At 36.4% G+C, this 19,558-nt stretch overlaps 1 protein-coding gene across 5 annotated transcripts in view; it reads left to right on the top strand.

Moving 5' to 3' along the window:
* CCDC141 (coiled-coil domain containing 141) overlaps window positions 1-19,558 on the top strand; it is a 116,098-nt gene that overhangs the window by 19,316 nt on the left and 77,224 nt on the right. For all 5 annotated transcript variants that reach the window (XR_011324353.1, XM_069781566.1, XM_069781565.1 and 2 more), the window contains exons 4-6: window positions 10,111-10,302; window positions 12,480-12,588; window positions 15,309-15,562. Coding sequence is in view for 4 of the 5 variants with exons in the window: in XM_069781566.1 (XP_069637667.1) it covers window positions 10,111-10,302; window positions 12,480-12,588; window positions 15,309-15,562 (555 nt within the window). In the remaining variant the exon portion in view is untranslated. The remainder of the gene's footprint in view (window positions 1-10,110; window positions 10,303-12,479; window positions 12,589-15,308; window positions 15,563-19,558) is intronic.

The raw sequence follows: 19,558 nt of genomic DNA, 5'->3' as shown, positions 1-19,558 counted from the left end.
CAACTGCGCTCTCAACACATTCTCTGCCCTTTCATGCCAATGCTACCGACAGATGAAATAAGATCAAACATTTGTTACTGCATTCAAAATTCTCTGGAAGAAAATACAAGTATTTCTTGCTACACAGGAAATGATGCCTCTCTATATACCTTAAATTATGGACAGAGGCTGTGAATTAATTGTTTCTGTTATGTTAATTTTATTAAACAGAGGCTGTCAATATCTTATCTTGGAGATGTGGTATTTTAGTGGTAAGTGGACGGATACTCAAAAAGATAAAAATGTTTTACAAAGTCTCCCTTTAGTTGTTTCATGAACTAGCTTCTCACTATGTTTTTTCCTGATGGTTCAAACATCCAACATGACTGTGAAAGTGACTGAATTGCTGTTACCTGAGCGTGAAAAAACGCTGAGGACCAAATTCAGTTTAGAGCCATAGCTATTCCTGATGAAGTAAATTCAGATCCTTGGGTCTTCAGCAGTGTGATGGGAGAAGTCTGTAGGACATTGCCTTTCCCAGGGCATGTGGGAATCTTCTGAATTTCCTCAGCAGGGTCTACCAGCATGGGTCTTCTAAGGCCCAGACACAGTTAAAGTTATCTTTAGTTCTTTTTCCTTTAAAATAGCCTGTCAAAGGGCAGCATAAATTCTATCTACCTACTGCTGGGGGTTTGCTGGGTTTTGGGGGGTTGGGTGTTTTGTTTTGGTTTGTTTTTTTTAAGTTCTGGTTGTGGTCTAACATAAAATGAATCCTGTGTTTCCTTGAACCAACTTCAGTAAATTTTCAGTGAAACTTTTGATAAAATTGATAAAAATAAGAAATTAAGCAGACGACAAGCTGGTTAAATGCTTCAAGGTATGTTAGCTTGCTCTAGCCTTTTTCAAAGTCAGAGGGGAGACCAAAAGAGCTAAAGCAGCATTGATTTCCTTGCACCCTCAGGATGAATGCTTATGCTTTGGAGTGCAAATAGACTTGTCAAATATTAGGATATAGAGGTAGGAGAGTGGATTTGCATATGCTAGTAAACTTTGTTATTTGGCCGTGTTCTGCAAAATAAAAATACTACATGTAAGTCTGAAAAAAACTTGTAAGGACCATGGAGCTATACATGTAAACAGTGACTTTCAGTTAACTAATGACCAAATTCCACATCAGATTTCTGTAAATGGTTGCAATAATTATGATGGGAAGTTTTTTTTTTAAAGTAATTTTTATTCATCAGTTTAATTAGCTAGCATAAACAATGTTGAATTGAAAGTACTTGAAGACACAGCACCCCATAATGGTTGCTTAGTTTGAGAGATTCACTGACTATCCTCCTAATAAATGCCTCCAAGCATTTGTTAGAAAAATGATTATTTGTGCAGAGTCTGCTACAAGCAGTTTATATTTATAAAAGAGATGCCCAGGAGCAGCCTTGCATGAGCTACCCAAATGACTCTGCCATTATTTTTTTAGCACTGTTTCTGAGTTGCCAATGCAAGAACGTAGTGATTTATTCTGCCTGTTCATCCAGTACTTGGTACTTTTTTGAAGCTATTGAAAGTCAGACCTAGTGTGAAGTTTTGCCATCTCAAGAAAAGCAGAAATGATCAATGTGTTTTCATTGGCCAGGAAGGGCAAAATGCAGCTTACTGCGCACATTTTTTATTATACAGGAAAACTTTATTGGTTTGAGAGAAACTGCTGGATATTTTTAAAGAGCTGTTTAAGTTAAACTCTACATAAAAATATGAGTGAATTGAACCTAACGTTAGCAGGTTTATTGAAAGACAAGTTTTTCATATAGCAAAAAAGATACCAAGCCCTATAATGACTATGTAAAATTATAGAGTAACAGAAATATACTTTAAAAATGCATTGTTGTGGTTTTTTTTTTTACCACAGCTTTACTTGCTTTGACAGGTTTTAAGGATTTCTTAAATGTGGTGTACAAAGGTTAAAACAAGGCGGTTCCTTGGCCCCAGAGCCAAAAAAGTGGTTGGTTTGTTTGTTTGTTTTCTTCTTCTACAAATAATATATACTGCCTGAAAAACATCTCATGAGCTGTGGAATGAGCATGGATTTAGTAAGAACTGTAGTATAACTTTATTTCCTGCACCATATTTTGGGGGGCTATTTTAGCTAAATTGAATTTTAGAAATTAAAGTTTATGAATTAAAATTCAAATTGCACTGAAAGCATAAATAAGGAAATCCAATTACAATTAAATAGAGCAGGATTAGGTCAAATAAATATATTAATAATTCTATTATTAATTTTTTTAATAGATAGTTAATTAGATAATTGATAATTAATAGATAATTAATAGATAATTATCTATTATATCTGTATATGCTACAGTTATACAACTTTAACTATGCTAGTAACTTTAGATATTCTTGTATATTTGCCTGTAACTGATTGTGAGCAATAAACAATTTTGTAAGCTCAGGACAATGCCAAAAGTCTAATTGGATTCAGTACTTAATCTGTACACAAGTGAATGAAGTGGGACTGTGAAGCTATTCAACCAGAAATGATAAGGTAAAGGAGCAATTAATAGGTGTCTGAAGAAGTTACAGTATTGTGTATAGTAATAAAAAACTTCTGGATACTTTGCTGCATATGGGTAATATAGTAATTGGGTTATTAGAAATCTATGTTGTTTCTGTTTTGAATGTTATATTCTGAGTTCTGACAGCAGGTCTATCTTATGCTTACACCTTGTGTAGACATCTGTGAATTAACTTAAAATCAGCTAGCTCAGACATAGGTAGGAGCATAGCAGCAGTAATATGAGCCATGATTACCTGCCGCTTCCACTAAAATCATCCGGCAAACTGTAGCTGTATACCCTTAGAAACCTTTCTAGGAATCATTCTATACTGTCCTGGTCTCAGCTGGGATAGAGTTAATTTTCTTTCTAGTAGCTGGTATAGTGTTATGTCTTGATTCAGTATGAGAAGAATGTCAATAACACATGGATGTTTTCAGTTGTTGCTAAGTAGTGTTTAGACTAAGTCAAGGATTTTTCAGCTTCTGATGCCCAGCCAGTGAGAAAGCTGGAGGGGCACAAGAAGTTGTGAGGGGACACAGCCAGGGCAGCTGACGCAAAGTGACCAAAGGGGTATTCAATTCCATGTGACTTCATGCCCAATATATAAACTGGGAGAGTTGGCCTGGGGGGGGATCACTGCTTGGGAACTAACTGGACATCAGTCGGCAAGTGGTGAGAATTTGCATTGTGCATCACTTTTGTATATTGCAATCCTTTTATTATTATTTTCATATTGTTATTATTATCATTAGTTTCTTCTTTTCTGTTCTATTAAACTGTTCTTATCTCAACCCATGAGTTTTACTTTCCTCCCCAACAGTTCTCTCCCCCATCCCACTGGGTGGGGGAGAGTGATTGAATGGCTGCGTGGTGCTTAGTTTCTGGCTGGGGTTAAACCACAATAGTCCATTTTGGTGTCCAATGTGGGGCACGAAGGGTTGAGACATATGTCCATCAAGAACAGGGTTTGTTCATTTGCAGCTGGTGCATTTCTTGTGCTCAAAGCCTTATAATGCTTAGTTAAGTTCCAAGCATCCTGTGGCAAGAAGTGGTAAGTTGCAGTAGGATTGTTCTCAGATCTTTTTTGAGCTATGCTGCACTGAAGGATTTACAGTGCAGATGGCAGAAATGCTTGGTCCCAGCTTTTAGTGAAGATACAACCTCAGTGAAAGCAGTAAAAACAACTTGAGAAGTAAATACTGCACTAGGACTGAGTTCTAGGCTTCTGACACCGCACTGAATGAGTGACTTAAAATTTACCTTAGGCATGTCTTCACCAGCTGCACTCAAAACAGGAACCATAGTGTAGACTTACCCATTGCTGCAACATTTTCTCTGAAACAATACTGTGGCAAACTGGCAGCACTGTAGATAAGCATACTCAAATTGGCAAGTACAGGAGACAAAATTAAGAAACAGGAGAGGGCTTGATTAAGCTAGAGATGGCTACAGTTACAGTAAATTTAGTGTTAGGGCTTATTATTATTGTTGCAGTAAATACAGTTCTTGGAATATATACTCTTGCATAAAATGTGATTCTTGCACAGTGCCATGAGTTGCAAACAGTTTATGAATTGTTGTAGTACAATTTTGTCAAATATCTCACAGCTCTTCCACCTGGTAATTTTTTTTTTTTATTAGTGATTCTTTGGGAGTAAGCTTTGCATGTGAAGAGAGGTGTTAATTTCAATTTAATACAATACAATGAGATCTTGGTGATCTATATCGACTTTAAAAAAAAAGTTTAAAGATAATCAGCAGTAAATCTTTATGAGCAGTGGTATTCACCATATTGTTAACTCATCACTTTGTTCCAGTTTTGTGGTGAGGTAATTTGAGGGGAAGCTCTTGCACCTGCCCCAAGTGTTGCTGGCTCAGAAATGCATTTCTTCTTCTGTCCCAGGTTTTCCCACCTGGCTCAGGTTTCCTCTGTCCTTTTCTCAGCTGGGATTATCTACAGCCAGGGGTAAAAGTGAACAGATGTTTACAATGCACAGAGAAATGCCATTTTCTATGTAACCCTGACAAGATTTTCCTGTACTCTTGAGCAGTTCCAGAATATTTGACTATGGAGCAAGTTTGACTTGACTTTTCAGGCTTGATCAGGCTATATGGTATTTTGGGGTTTTGTCTTTTTTTATTGCTACATAAACTGGCTTGAGGAGTTTAAAATCCATAAATTCAGTAGCTTTTCTGTTGAAGACTACACTGAAATGAAATGTGAAGATCAGATGCACATACTTCCGTGCAACTTTTTGCAGCTCTGCATAAGATTTACCAAGATTTAGAAATATTGTGACTAGTTCATGCCTTGGTATGCTCCTTGCAGTAGAAAGTCTCATTTTTTCCCTAAAGCCAATCTTAGCTACATAACATTTTATAGATAACGTAGTTGAAATAAGATAATTCTGTAGCAGCAGAGATATACAAGTATGTCAGCATGTTTGAAAGCAACTTTGTAGCCTACAGACTACAAATAAAAATGCCTACCTATAAATAAGAGGGTAAACTCTCTGTTATAACATGAAGTAATTTTAACCTAGTACTTAAAATAAAATTTAAAAATCACGTGACCTTTCAAACTCTTTAGAACCTTTGGGGGTAAGAATCTGTGGTGAAGCACAGCACTCATAGCCAAGAGGGAAGTAGTTTGGGAAGCAATAAGCTGTCTTTGGGTTATTTCAACCCTGGGCTGGAACATCTGCTGAACTGACCTTGAACAAAATGTGGAGGGAGCAAAGAAATGGAGGACAAATGGCTTTTTCAGCAATAACTATCTCTGAGGCCAAGTGGTCTGTACACTCCACACTGCTTTATGTTTCTGTCCTCACCTGGTAAATGGCCACTTCAAGAAACAATCTCATGGTTTCCCTCTTCACCAGAGCCACACATTGCAGGTTGGAAATAAACCGGGTGCTTTCAGAGACTCCAGCTCTCTGCAAGCCTCTTGAGTGGCTGGAAAGTGAGAGGATGAGAATCTCACCCATGGTATCAATTTTTAAAACTGTGGGTTTGGTTTATCCCTTGCCTGTTGAGGATAGGTAGCTGCCCAGAGAAGCAAGTATTCTCACCAGTTTCCAGTCTTCTTGCCAAATTTTAGAACAATCCAAATGATGAAAATTTTAACACTGCATAAAAGCAAGTTGACATTTAGTACTTGAACTCTGACAGAAACTTGCACTTCCTACTGAAAGATCATACAAATGAATCAAAATCAAAGAATCAAAAAGTCACACTGAGTTAATTTGCTGTAGCACATAGCCCTAAATTTTAGGTCTATTTTAAAACAAACTTTAGGATGTAACAGCTGTTTCCTAGTGTTGGGTGATAAATGACAAGAATAGAGAATGACCCAGTCTGCACATGAAACCTTTGTTATTTTGTTTTCCTTCCCGTGGCCTCTCCATATGCCTTCATTTATCAGTAGTTAAGCCATTGAAAAATGAATGAAATCCACAAACCTTATTTATTTTCCATTTTTATAGCTTTTTAAAAATTAATGTCTTATTTCCTTATTAATGATTCTTCTAGAATATTCTTTTTCTAAATGTAAAGTAGTGTTAGTGCTGTATTTGGGTCTTGAGTGCTATCGCTTTGAGTAAGCTGGGATGTTAGGAAAGAGTGAAACATTTTTCTGTGTCCTGCAGACAAGCAGAGCTCTAGGCATTTCATGTTATGTTAGCATATGTAGTTAGAAAATATTTATGATTTTGATGAAATTGGACAGAGAACAAAGCAGTGTGACATGGAAAGTTAGTAATAAATTCCTCTTATGTGTCTGAAAAGCTAGTCAAATTATTCTTGACTGTGCCTTCATGGTAACAAGAACATTGCTTTATACTGTGCTTTTACTGGGGCAGCCTTTTAAAATCATCTTGCAAGCAGTCTGGCTGTGTTTTCAAAATACCTTTTGAGCATCAATATCTAGGTCTGTTTTGAAGGAATGTGAATGTCATATCCTACCTTTATATTGGCTGTGAAATGTAATGAATGATAACAGGAACATTTGGCATTAGAAATAAATTGGAAGACTAAAATATATTTATTGAATGTATAGACTACTTGAAGAGCAGCATATTATAGTTATGCGTGCTCATTTACCTATTGGCAAATGGCTTCAACTACAGAAATTGTTCATTAGTATTCCTTGTGCAAAAGCTTAGAAACAAATTTAGTGGCATAATTAGGAGGATGAGAACAAAAAAGCACATGAGTCTAACTACCGATTTTGCTAGCATTATGTAACATAATAGAAATGTGACTGCACTATCAATGCAGGTTTGCCTTTGATGTGCTTGATCTGTTTTTATTGTGAAAATCCCGTGTGTCTGAAGTTAGCCTACAAATGGGAAATAGAGGATGGGGCCTGAAAAGGTGGGTGAAGTGGCCTTCCAGATGAAGTAACTTCCTTCTTCCTGTTAGTATTGTATTGAGCTTTGGAGATTTCAAGACCTTACCTAAAATGCAGTGTTCTCAAACAAGTGAACAATGTAGACAAAGATGTGCCCTGTTATTATGCAGCCATCATTCCTGTCAGTTTCTTCTGAAGGTAATTATCAGTGGAGAAAACCCCCATAACTTCATTATTTTCAGTAAACTGTAATCTGTTTTTTAAGAGAGGTAGGAATGCTATATACTACCGTTTTGCTAATTTCCCAGTTCCTTGAAAAATATCAGGGAAAATAATCCCTGACTCTTTGTCATTTTTAACTGAAAACAATGACTGCTAGCATATTAAATCTCCAGATTTGTTTTCTAGCCATCACTTAGCCTTAAAGTGAGCTTTTGATTTTCAGCAGAATGATTTTGACTGAACATTTAGAATTCTGATGTCATTTTATGGAATATCTATTTCAGGTGTCTTATAACTTTATTCTCCACTAAAAGCCAATATTCCTTACAGGATTGTTTCTTCAATAACAAGACATAGTCTCCTTTTGCTAAACTCCTGTAATATCCAAAAAAAGTGTCACTATCAGGAAACCCAACAAATAAAGGAAAGTGGACATAATGAACAGAGTAATGACAGCAGAATTTTCCACTTTTTTATTTTTTAGCTTATGACATTCACTTTTTCAAACGAAGTCAAATTTACCTACTAAAAGCAAATGCTTGGTATTAAGAAGTTTGAAAATAACTTTACATCAAAAATATCGGTAAAGCATTTTCAGCTACATCTAGTAAGCACTCCGAAATATGTCTACATTAACCTCATCCTATCCTACCATCACAGGGCGATGAAGTCACATCCTTGTGTATTTCATTTATTCATCTTCTGTCATGATATTTCTTTTATTCTACACTTTGGCCTTAAGGCTTCCACAAGACTTTCACAAGATTTTTTTTTTCTAGGTGCTAGGAAACAAAACAAACTTCCTTTACATCTGTTAACCAGGATTCATCCAACACAGGTAGCACTTGGCAGTTAGTACTTGGAGTTTAGCCTTTTTTTGAGGTTGAACAAAGAACTAAGGCTTTGCTGGGTCTGAAGAGATTGTGCACATATTTAGGAAAATAGAGTATTACATGGACAACATAATTTTTATAGCTTTGATGGTATAAAAATACCCGAGAAGTAATAATGCAAGCCAATAAAAGAAAAACCAAGAAAGAGTTGAAAGAACTGTGTTAAAGATTGCAGTGAAAGATGGATTTTCATTTAAATTTTCAGGAGCTTGGTTCATTAACTTACCTTTATCATTGTTTTGATGAAGCTGGGTTTTAAATTTTATGAATTGTACAACCACATAATCTCCACGGTTTAAAAATTGTTGTGAGTCAGCGTTGCTCTTTTTTTATTTCTAATAATAAGGACTCTGACTGCTGCATGTAAGACTAGAAAAACACCTGCAGCAACCCTTAGTTACCTTGTCAGCTAAATAAATATTCTGGAATAAAAGTTGACTGGAGTACTTTGGATTAAATTCCCAAGGCCAACTGTTTTTCCTGATCTGATTCTTGTCTCATTGTGGTATAATGGAGATATAAAAGAGTTGCTATGAATAGTTACATCAGAGTGGCAGTATGCACTGCATGCAAATGACCTAACTTAAAGTCAAAGCATCATTTTAAATAAATGCTAATTAGATTTCTACTTAAATACAGAACAGGTAGCATTTGGGGGATTTGTGCTTTTTTTCTCATATTATGAGGCAATCAGGATGGGGATTCAACAGAACAAAAAGAACTAGTTTTATAGAAGAATTAAAAAGCAGAAGTTCCCATTTCTGGTATTCAGAAAATAAAATGGAGTGTGTCTTGTTCTCTAGAACACTGGCTTTTAATCGGATGCTCTTTTTGATGGGTTTGTCACCATACAATAAGCATGCATTCATGTTGCTGATAATGACTTTTCTATATACTGTAGAAAATGATGGGTTTGTTGAAGCTGCTTTTATGCCTGTTAATTTTACCACTGTTTGTTTTCATAGCTGGCTGTCTGTAAAGTTAAGTTAAAATAATTTCATTCTGATTTTTTTTGAAGAAAGAATAAAAGCTCTGTGGTTTATTATACTGTTCTCACAGTACTGCTTTTAGAGAGGACTAATGAGCCTCTTCAGTTCAAGCTGACATCTTTGTGCAGTATACAAGTCTAGGGAGGACTGAAGGTTGTGGTTCTGTGTTTAGAACAATAAAGTTTTCTGCAATTTCCTCTTTTCAGTTGGATCTGTCAGGAGAATTTGAAGTTTTCCAATTCTTTAGCCTTTATTAGAGTCTGTGTCATGAGAATGAGTTATCATAGATTTTAATTTGCCTAATATAGATTTCTTTTCCCATTACACATCCATATGATAGCACCTGTAATAACAGCAGAAATTGGCACTTTATTAATTAATGCTTATGATAAAACCTGAGATGGGGGAAGAAAAAAAAGAATATAGAACAAACGCTAATCAATTTTTCTGACACACTAAAGATTTTTAACATAAGCTGGAAATGGCCCAGCAATTATCTTTCTCATGGTGAGATTAGTAAAGGGAATAAAACGCAGTAGAATTATTTTCTTGACAATAGAGTATTATTATTTGGCAGCCAGCTTGAGCAATGCAGCAAGCTGAACTTGAAACGTTGCATAAATTTTGTGTTTTTCTGGAGAATACATGCTTATGTTCAAGCTACTCTCCTCTGTATTGCATCGAAGTCATCAGAGACTTACGAGTAAGTTACCTTATAAACTTTTAAAGCTTGTAATGTCAGGTAATGTAATATGACAGCCTATGAAAGAAGATCCAAAATATCTGCATTGCTACCACTTCCAGGAAGATCTATGTTTAAGGAGATGTAAACCCATTTGAATCTAAATGTTAGAGATAGAATGATAAATTCTCTTAACACTTGTTTTTAAATGAAATTTCATAAAAATATTGCTTCTTCAGTGCAGATGAAATTCAGAAGCTTGCTATGAAACATACAGGAACTAGGAATCAGAAATAAAGCAGGAGTAGGAGACTTGTGGGTAGTTTATCAGACCCACTGAAAAAGTACCCTGACTCCAGTATCAGCACAGTCTTTTGGATTCTCTTTACAGATTTCTTCTTTTTTTTTTTTTTTTTTTTCCCCTTCTCCTTAGGCTTTGGAAGACCAGGTATGGGACCTGCTGCATGAAGCAGACAAGGCTGCAGAGGAGAACAAAGAAAAGAGTCAGGTTTATGATGCCATGGCAGAGACCCTTGGGGATGCATGGGATGCCCTCATCGTTATGTTAGAGAAGCGACAGACACTTCTGGAACTTACTTCAGTGTTCTTTGAAAATGCTCTGGAGGTTTGTATTTAAATCAAATTATTTGAAACTTCCCACATCTTACAGGTACTCTGTCTACTAATTTTACTCTGTTATATGTGTTTGTTGCACTCCTAAAGGTTGAAGCAATTAAGAATATAAAAATCACTAAATGCATCCTTCATTTTCCACCTTCTGCATATTTCAGGATGAAACTGAACAAAAAACCATGTAGACATTAAGAAATATCTTAGTCATGATGTCTCCCAAATTTGTACTTGACAGAAAATGACAGTGAAAAATGGAACTGGACCAAAACCTAAAATATGTAATTCAGTAGCTATGGACATTCTGCAGAATATCTTTCATTCCTTATGATTCAAATTATTTGGTGTTGAAAGAACTAAATTCTGAGATGCCTTCACTAATGCTTACTGAAGACTGGCCACTGAAGGTTTTATGCTGAAATATCCATACAGCTATTGTAATTATGCAAACTAAACATTAGTCTAACTTGCCAGTCCTTTACCTGAGACTTCCCTGTACAGATGTGCACAAAAGGACAATTGTGTGAGCCCAGAGACGGATTTCAGAGTGTTTTCCCCCATTTCTCTGTCTCTTGTCCTAATTCACTGATACACAGAGACCTAAAGCTGAGAGGGATTCCATGCCCTGCAGTTATGTGTTTACTCTGTGTAGCCTCACATTCAATTCTCCCCACATCCCTAGAGCTTTAAAGATTTTTAGTAATTCTCCCTGATAATTTTGTTTCTACAACAGCCCAGTGCCACCTATAAATTTCAGAAGCAGCCATTTTACTGCTAACTGTCCTAAGAGCTCCAAGATTGACAATCTACTAATTATTGTGTCCTGGTGATGTGTATTATACAAAGAAATTAATACAGACTTGATATAAGTATCACTATGATAAATTCAGTACTACCAAAGGTTGGACCTAGTGCAGACTAAATCCTTAAGGGGCTAGTTGAATTGCCCCTGCAACAGGCTTATATCTTTAAAATAAAATGCAGCAGCTGGAGCACAGCACAGATCACACCCATTATATGTAGAAGGGAAGAAGAAATGCAGTATCAATTTAAACAGGAGTTGCTGAAACTTCTTATGGAAAGGCTTTTCTTTAAATGACAGCCTGTGATTATGGAAAACTTTGTTTTATTGTGATAAAACACAAAATGTATCTCAAGAATAGTCTTTAGTGAAAATCAGAACTCAAATCTCAAATGTTGATACCTAATGGATTTCTTTTATGGCATGCAGATCAAGAGGGAGAAGAACGTGGAACAATGGAAAAGACAGGAAAAGCAGAGTGCTTGCTTTTCATTTTCCTTAATTTCACCATAGCTTTCAACATCTTTGCTTACACTGAAACACAAGTTTCTACTGGCTTCTTTGTTCTTGAAAAGAAGCAGTAAAATTGATAAAGCTTGGCTAAGATGCAGAATATGTGTCTCAACTCTCTCTAAGGTACTCATACTTGGAATTGCACCTGCAAAGGTGGAAGCTAAATAAAGAATTCCAATCTTAGTTTTAACAATCTCAGCAGATTACCAAACCTTCCTGAAACACAGTAGGTTGCGATATTTAAAATATGGAGCCCATGGAAAAATGACCTGTAAAGGACTAACCTAACTTCAGTCTTCATTGCAGAGATGCTGTTTCCCCACTATAACTAATTACTGTGTTTACCAGAATATTAGTTAGCTTAAATTTGCTACTCATTTCTGTCTTCAAAAGACTGCTTTGAAGATTCGATCTCTGTCTGATGTTGTCCCTAAATGTTTTTTTCCCTCAATACTTAAACATTAGAAAGAAGTTCTGGGAAGGAGACCTAAGGTAAAAGGATATTATTCATTGATATTAAATGATTTTACTGAAGGCTTTGAAATTAACAGATTCTTCCATAAGAATTTATTTTCAGTGGGTCTGAAGGTTGTGTCGGAAAGATGATTCCTAAAGTGACAAACTAATTACAGAGTATGTCAATTAAAATTTGGGTTCCCTCAATCAATGAGAAACTTAAAAAAAACAGAAGGTATGTAGAGATCACAAAGCATCTGTATGTAGCAGTCACTAAAAATGCCTTTTTCCAAGAATTTACAAATTCTCATGAACTTTCCCTATAATACAGAGATTATGATGGAGTTCTGCAAAAGAAAATTACACCATGCTTCTTCCCACCCTTTGTTTTCTTAATGCAGTTTGCTGTTAAAATTGACCAAGTTGAAGATTTCCTGAAAAATGCCCAAGAGTTTGACAATATTGACTCTTTGAGAGAACTCCTTCTGCAACAAGAGCATCATACAAAAGGTACGAACGGTATTCCGCTCCTGATGGTGTGTGATTGTGTGCTGACTTCTTGAAGGATTTTACTCTTCCTGTGCATATTAAAAAATATATTAAAAAAAAATCTTAGAACAAATATGAAGATGTTCTATTTGGAAAAAAATAATCGTGAAATAACTCTTTGTCAGGCCTCCTGAAAGATATGAAACGCCTGCTTTTGAGCTGCTGCAGAGCAGCTAGTGGTAAGCTTGTATTCTGATTTCAAGGCAGTCCAGGTCAGGTGAGATGCTAAGAAACCAAGCTGACTTTTCGTGCTGATTGGCAAGCAAGTTCTAAAACCATCCTTCTGTTCCATGAGAAAATTCATCAAAGTTATCATAACTACCAATGAATTAGCATTTTTCTGTGGAAAACTTTCCATTAGAAAATTTCCGATCACCTCTAGTAACATGCCCCTGCAAAGTCCTACAGTTTCTTGAGAGTGGCCAAGGGAGAAATCTGCCCTCTGCTTTCCTTTGCCTAGGGATGGGGTTTGAAGCAGAAGTGATGAAGTGAGGGTGGGAGCTATGAGATAGAGGTGGCAACTAGCCAGCTTCAGAATCTATTTGTTTACAGTAGTTCCCTGCATTTTGCTTCTGCCTTTGAGGAGTGGGGCTGTGTTTCACTTCTCCATTGAATTGTCTGATCTGTTACAAGATGTTCTGCAGCTGAAACTGTTAAAACTCTTGGAAAAAAGCTGCTCTCTCCCCTTCCACCACAACTTTCCTGCACTTATGTTTGTCTAGAAAAATTCTTCCTTGTGACTTCTTTTAGTTTGTTCAAATTTTCATGTGAAGCATCTTCTATCATGTTGTGGTACTCTTAATTCAAAAAGAGCAGAGGTTTTTTTTTCTCAAAACCAATCTCATTGTGTGGCTACTTCAGACACCTTTGCAATTATGTATGGTTCTGTATTTTTTATAAGACTTAAGACTCCATCTTTGTAATTTTAACCAAATTTTGCTATGAGATTACTAACAACTGGCAGAATATAAATTTTACTTTATTAATCACCAGGGGACTACCAGCTTAAATATTTTTAGCCACCTTGAATGGCAGGTATTCTTTTCAGGACACTGAATAGAGAATTGAACTCAGGTAACTAATGATTTTTGGGGCTTCCAGTTCAATCTTCATGGGAGGAAAGTGCTCACTATATAGCAACTTTAACCTGAAGCATCTGGCAATAATTTATTGCTGAAAAGAAGGTCGATAACTGAAAGATGAAATGGTTTGCCAGCAAAAGACTGCTTTGATGGAGATAAACCTTTCCTTAGATGGAGGGAAGTGGTTGCAATTGATCGGCTTCTTAATCTAACTTAACCACATCAAATTTGGAAAACTGATATTGAGCTGTTTCATAAAAAACAGTGTTTGTATTGCTTTCCATAAGAAGGATATTATCTACCCACTCCAAAGTACAGTGGCTGAAAATATGACCTTTACAAAGTATTGGCTCTACCAGTGATGAGTAGCTTATCACAAATGTTTATCACTTAAAAAAAAGTTTTGAAACAAATGCATTTCAAATCAGAATAAAAAAAGTGAACATATGCATTATCCTCATTTATGCATTTTGGATGTATTCCATTTTGGATGGACTGAAATGGAACATCTCTGATTAATACCACCTTTCTGGAAGGCAAGACGTAAAATGGACAGGCTCATCATGGTGAGCTTATGGAAACTAAACTCTCTTCTTAGCCTTTGGTGGCTGGAGAAGGAGGCATTCCAGTTCTGCATCTTCCCTAGGTGCTCCATATGAAAGGTGGAGCTTTAGGGTGCTTTGCCTTGAGTTACCGGTACATGTAGTCAGCTGGGAAGATGAATGTTTCAGATGTTTGCTGCTTGTTGTTCGTTGCTTCATTAGCAGCTCCTTGCAAACATTCCTTTCTTATAGTTTTCTTCACGCCTATCTTGCCTCTTATTCTGGCTTGGCTCCCCTACTTCCTCATTCTGTACCTAAAAATTTTCCCATTTCATTTGAAAGACCTATAAATACTGATCATTGTCTGTTCAATAGATTTTGTACTACGTGGCTTTAAGGAGCTGGAACAAAGACAGACACATGACTAGTAGGTCATTAAAGTGTACTAGTCCACTGAATTTTAACCCTGAATATATCTAGGTAGAAGTTATGGAAAGAAGGTAAGAGTTCCTGATATTCATGACTTATTTAGTCATAAGGCTATAACAGCCCCCAGACAAGAAAACTTTTTCTTCCAACTTCTGCAAGGGACATAAAGACCTAAACTTAACTTGCACCACTGATGAAAAACTACAGAGGCTACTGACCCATACAGAAAGCAGGGTACGAAACTCCACTTCAGCTTACCTGAGGATTGGGAAACCATCAAAAAGAGCTCAGCTTTGAGAAAACAATATCAGTTCTTGGTTTTGTCTCAATGGCTGTCAATATACCATTATATGTATATTTATATTATATGTACCATTATAGGTACATATATGTATGTGTATACACGATTACACCTTTGTAGGTTTATATAGCAGCTGTCCAAATTGAAATATCTTAGAATATGTACCTTTACAGTAAGTATTTATAACCTGTTCATGCAATGCATGAAAATACATTCCACTCATGTATGCAAATAGATAGTTTTAAAAATACTTGAGTAATATTTGAAATATGCTACTAGAATTACAAAACACATTGGTTTTTTTTGCTATGAAATTCTATTATACAGAGCTTTTGGAAAAGTCACTTGCACTTTTAAACAAAAGCCAAGAGCTAACTGCATTCATAGAAGAATTCAAATGTGAAGGGCCATATGCAAATCCAGAGCTGATTCAGGGAGCCCACAGCAGCTGCTTGAAAATTGACAATCTCCTTGAAATGCTACAAGACAGGAGACGGCAACTGGACAGATTTCTTAAACATCGGCGCCAAGGACTGGAGCAGGTTCTGCAAATTTGTTTGTGGCATCAGCAAGAGAACCAGGTAAGACATATAATACTAAGGGAAGTCACAGTAAAAAAAAAATAAAATCTAGCAACTGTTTTACAGTAAAGACTATTACAGAACAGGAGCTTAAATACATTTATTAGGCCAATATCCCTGGGTCACTTCTGTTTGATGTGATCCTAACTTCTGAATAGTTGACTTTGTAACTATAACACCCTCATAATTTATTTTAATATAACTTTAATGTCTTCAAAAGCACTGTTTCCATCATGTGGATCCCTCCAGTAAGTTATCAAATGTGATGCTTCAAACCAAACTAAATTCCCTTCAAATTGAATTTCCAGCACAAACAAACCTCTAGTCACATGAGTGATAACAGTAACTGGTAATAACAATTACAGCTGCAGCAGGCTGTTTCTGGACTAGTCAGTTAAAGAGGAGATATAGCAGAGTTAGCTAGTTGGTGTGTCTGAAAGCAGAGGATTTTTTTGTTCTTGGAGTCAAATCAAAGTTCTTTAGGGTACTGTAGTGTTGCAGGTTTTCCACACCTGCAACCTGTTTCTCTCTCTCCTTTCTCCCAGCTTAGCTCCCACCTCTTACTGAATTTCTCAAATGCAACTTGGTTTTATACCTTCCTTTCAGAGCTTAGGTACATTTAAGTCTTACTCTTTCTTTTCCTCTTTTCAGTCCTATTGCTCTTTCCTTTTCATTCCTCATCTCCCAGCATTCAGATCAGACAGCTTTTCTCTCTTTGTGCTCTGCATTTTCAGAGAAACTTGTGCAATGTAAGACCCTCTCCTCTCATTTTCCTTGAGAAACTTCACCAACTTGTCAGAAAAAGATACAGCGAGAGTCCTGCTCTGCCTCTCTAGATATCAAGTACGCTGAGACAGAGAAACCTATGCAAATTTAACTGCCAAAGTCTAACAAGACTAAAGCTGAGTTATTTTCAGTGCTTTGTAAATAGGCTAAAATTTTATATGGACCCCTGACAGTACAGTCCTGATTGTGATACCCCTGTAAGCTTCCGCCTTTGCCTCCGAAATAAAGTTTCCCCCTGTATCGGAGGAAAATGTTAGAGACTGTTAGCAGTAGTCTATTCTGTAGGCACTAGCTTTGCCTATGAGTTTAAGATGAGAAGCACCTTATTCAACAAGAAGAACTCTTTGTAATTTTGCACAGAGACAACAAAATTGGTGAGGTACACAAGCAAGCTGACAGCCTTATTTCTGGAGCACTAAATATCAGCAGCTGCCAGAAACAGAGCAAGAATTACTTATTTAATGATTAGATAGAAAAAAAAGAGATAAAAATAGTATGGTCTTACGCAAGTGTTGTAATCTCAGTATGTAGTTTTAAAATAATAGCTGACAAAAATACTGAAAAACAAGAACTACAATATAGGAGGCTGTGTCCATTTCTGTGCAAATCATTAGAAACCATCTAGCATTTGGTTAAAGATACCTATTATTGCTGCTGTTACTGTTTTTGATTTTTTTTCAGTATCACCACAGAGCTATACCATAAAAGAAAGATCCTCAAAACAAAATGTTGTTTCAATATAATGTATTCTAATAAATTTACGACAGCTACAACTGAACTTTCAGTATCAGTCTAACTCACTATATTGGAAATATGTCCTATTTCATCTAGGAAAATGATCTTTTCTCTACATTGAAAAATATTAGATGTTACTACAATTACTTGATCATGCCAGTGTTATTCCATAGTATACAAACATGGAGGAACATTCAAAATGGAAACATTTTGGAAATAGTTTGCTGTTGAAGAGTAGGGGATAAATATGTGGGATCTTTTCTGGAGCCAAGCACGCTTCTTTATAAAAAAAAAAAAAAAAAAAATTACATTGCCTGAGATGTTAAATGTCACGATTTCATAAAATTTACAGGGGATTTCTACTTGTCCTCATCATGTAAAGGATAAGTATTTGGGAGTAACCTGCTAGAACTCACCCTAATTTAGGTGGAATTGAAAATATTGTGCAGTGAATTTTTTGTATGTATGTTTCCATTTCCTCTCAGGTATGTGCTCACATCATAAAGAGTAAGTATAGAAACTGTTTTCTCTGGGCAAGTTTCCTGATCATCTGAAGAGAGTGTCCAGTATTTAACTACCTGTTAGGTCATACCCGCATCCAGTTTGAGGCTGGTATACACACGGGGGACAAATTCAAATAGTTTTTAATATCATGCTTACCAGAATATACTTGGTAAGTATCTGCGTTAGAGTCAAACTTGGTATAATATATGATTTGTGCATTTATGGAAAATTAATTTGCATGCATCATGGACAAATACTATATTCACATGTAAATACAAACACTGGAAAATTAACTTTTAGAGACTTTATGTGAAATGTCTTTCTCTGAGCTCTAACACATTATGCATATATTTCTGAGTGGTGACAGAAATTAAACTCTCAAAGCCTCTCAGCACATCTGAAAACTAATATTCCATTCTCTGTACATGAACTGAACTCCTCTTGATGTCTAATAGTGCTACATATGCAAGAACGGCATATTGAACTCCCACTGACATTAATAGGAGTTCAGGGGATACAGAGAAAGCAGAGTACTGGAGATGAGCTTTGCTGTGTAAGATCTAAGAGTGGATTTTTGCTCTTTGTATTGCCTCTGTTTTGCTAGGCATAATTATGTAATGCAGAAGGCTGCATAATCTGTGCGTTGCTTTTTTAAAAGCAACGCCAAGCCACTGTAAAGATCACTACTTATTTCGTGGTTCTGAAGAACTAAATGCAGCACATTCCTCTTGATCTCTAATTGGAATGTGATGATCTGATAGTTATGACTGTAATATGTAACCTGTTTCTTTTTCAGTATTTTCAACATGTGAAAGTGTACTTATTTTCCATTTAGAGAAGGTTATCTGACCTTCCTTTATGGAAGTGTCAGCATCATATTTTCTGATAATCTCTTTCATTAATGAAAATCAGAGGCAGATTGGCCTATTTTGTGCATAACTAGTTATCTTTGGAAGAAGATTTATGAAAGTGATTTTTCTTAATCCATCCAATTGTGCATATATGAGACAATTAAAATTATTCATGGTACTTGGTCACATCAAGGGCAGAGATAAGAGCTGAGTACAACTCAGGGGACAGGGGAGTACACGCACATTTGCTATCTAGACAGATACATAGGAAACAAAACATCTTGGTATAAGTCACAGTTCCCCTTTATATTTAATCTTCATTAAAGGTAGTGTCGTGGTTTAACCCCAACCAGCAACTAAGCACCATGCAGCCGCTCACTCACTCCCTCCCCACCCAGTGGAATGGGGGAGAAAATCGGGAAAAGAAGTAAAACTCGTGGGTTGAGATAAGAACAGTTTAATAGAACAGAAAAGAAGAAACTAATAATGATAATGATAACACTAATAAAATGACAACAGTAGTAATAAAGGATTGGAATGTACAAATGATGCGCAGGGCAATTGCTCACCACCCGCCGACCGACACGCAGCCAGTCCCCGAGCGGCGATTCCCTGCCCCCACTCCCCAGTTCCTATAGTGGATGGGACGTCCCATGGTATGGAATACCCTGTTGGCCAGTTTGGGTCAGCTGCCCTGGCTCTGTCCTGTGCCAACTTCTTGTGCCCCTCCAGCTTTCTCGCTGGCTGGGGATGAGAAGCTGAAAAATCCTTGACTCTAGTCTAAACCATACTTAGCAACAACTGAAAACATCAGTGTTATCAACATTCTTCGCATACTGAACTCAAAACATAGCACTGTACCAGCTACTAGGAAGACAGTTAACTCTATCCCAGCTGAAACCAGGACCGGTAGTTTAACTGACACAAAAAAAATCAAGTAGTGTAGCTCAGTAAATTAAAGGCTGTCTTTGGATTTTACCCCCCAAAATGCAGGGCATTCTTCACTTGTAACCTTTACATAGAGTAAATTGAGAGGTTTATGATCTTATTTGCCTAGAAGAATTTCTGCATGGTAGGATAGGCAAAGATTCTGTTGTTTCTTTGCTTGAAAGCAAATTTC

This window comes from Haliaeetus albicilla, chromosome 4, assembly GCF_947461875.1.
Source record: "Haliaeetus albicilla chromosome 4, bHalAlb1.1, whole genome shotgun sequence".
In the NCBI taxonomy this organism is placed as follows: domain Eukaryota; kingdom Metazoa; phylum Chordata; class Aves; order Accipitriformes; family Accipitridae; genus Haliaeetus; species Haliaeetus albicilla.
This window is presented reverse-complemented; position numbering and strand designations above follow the sequence as displayed.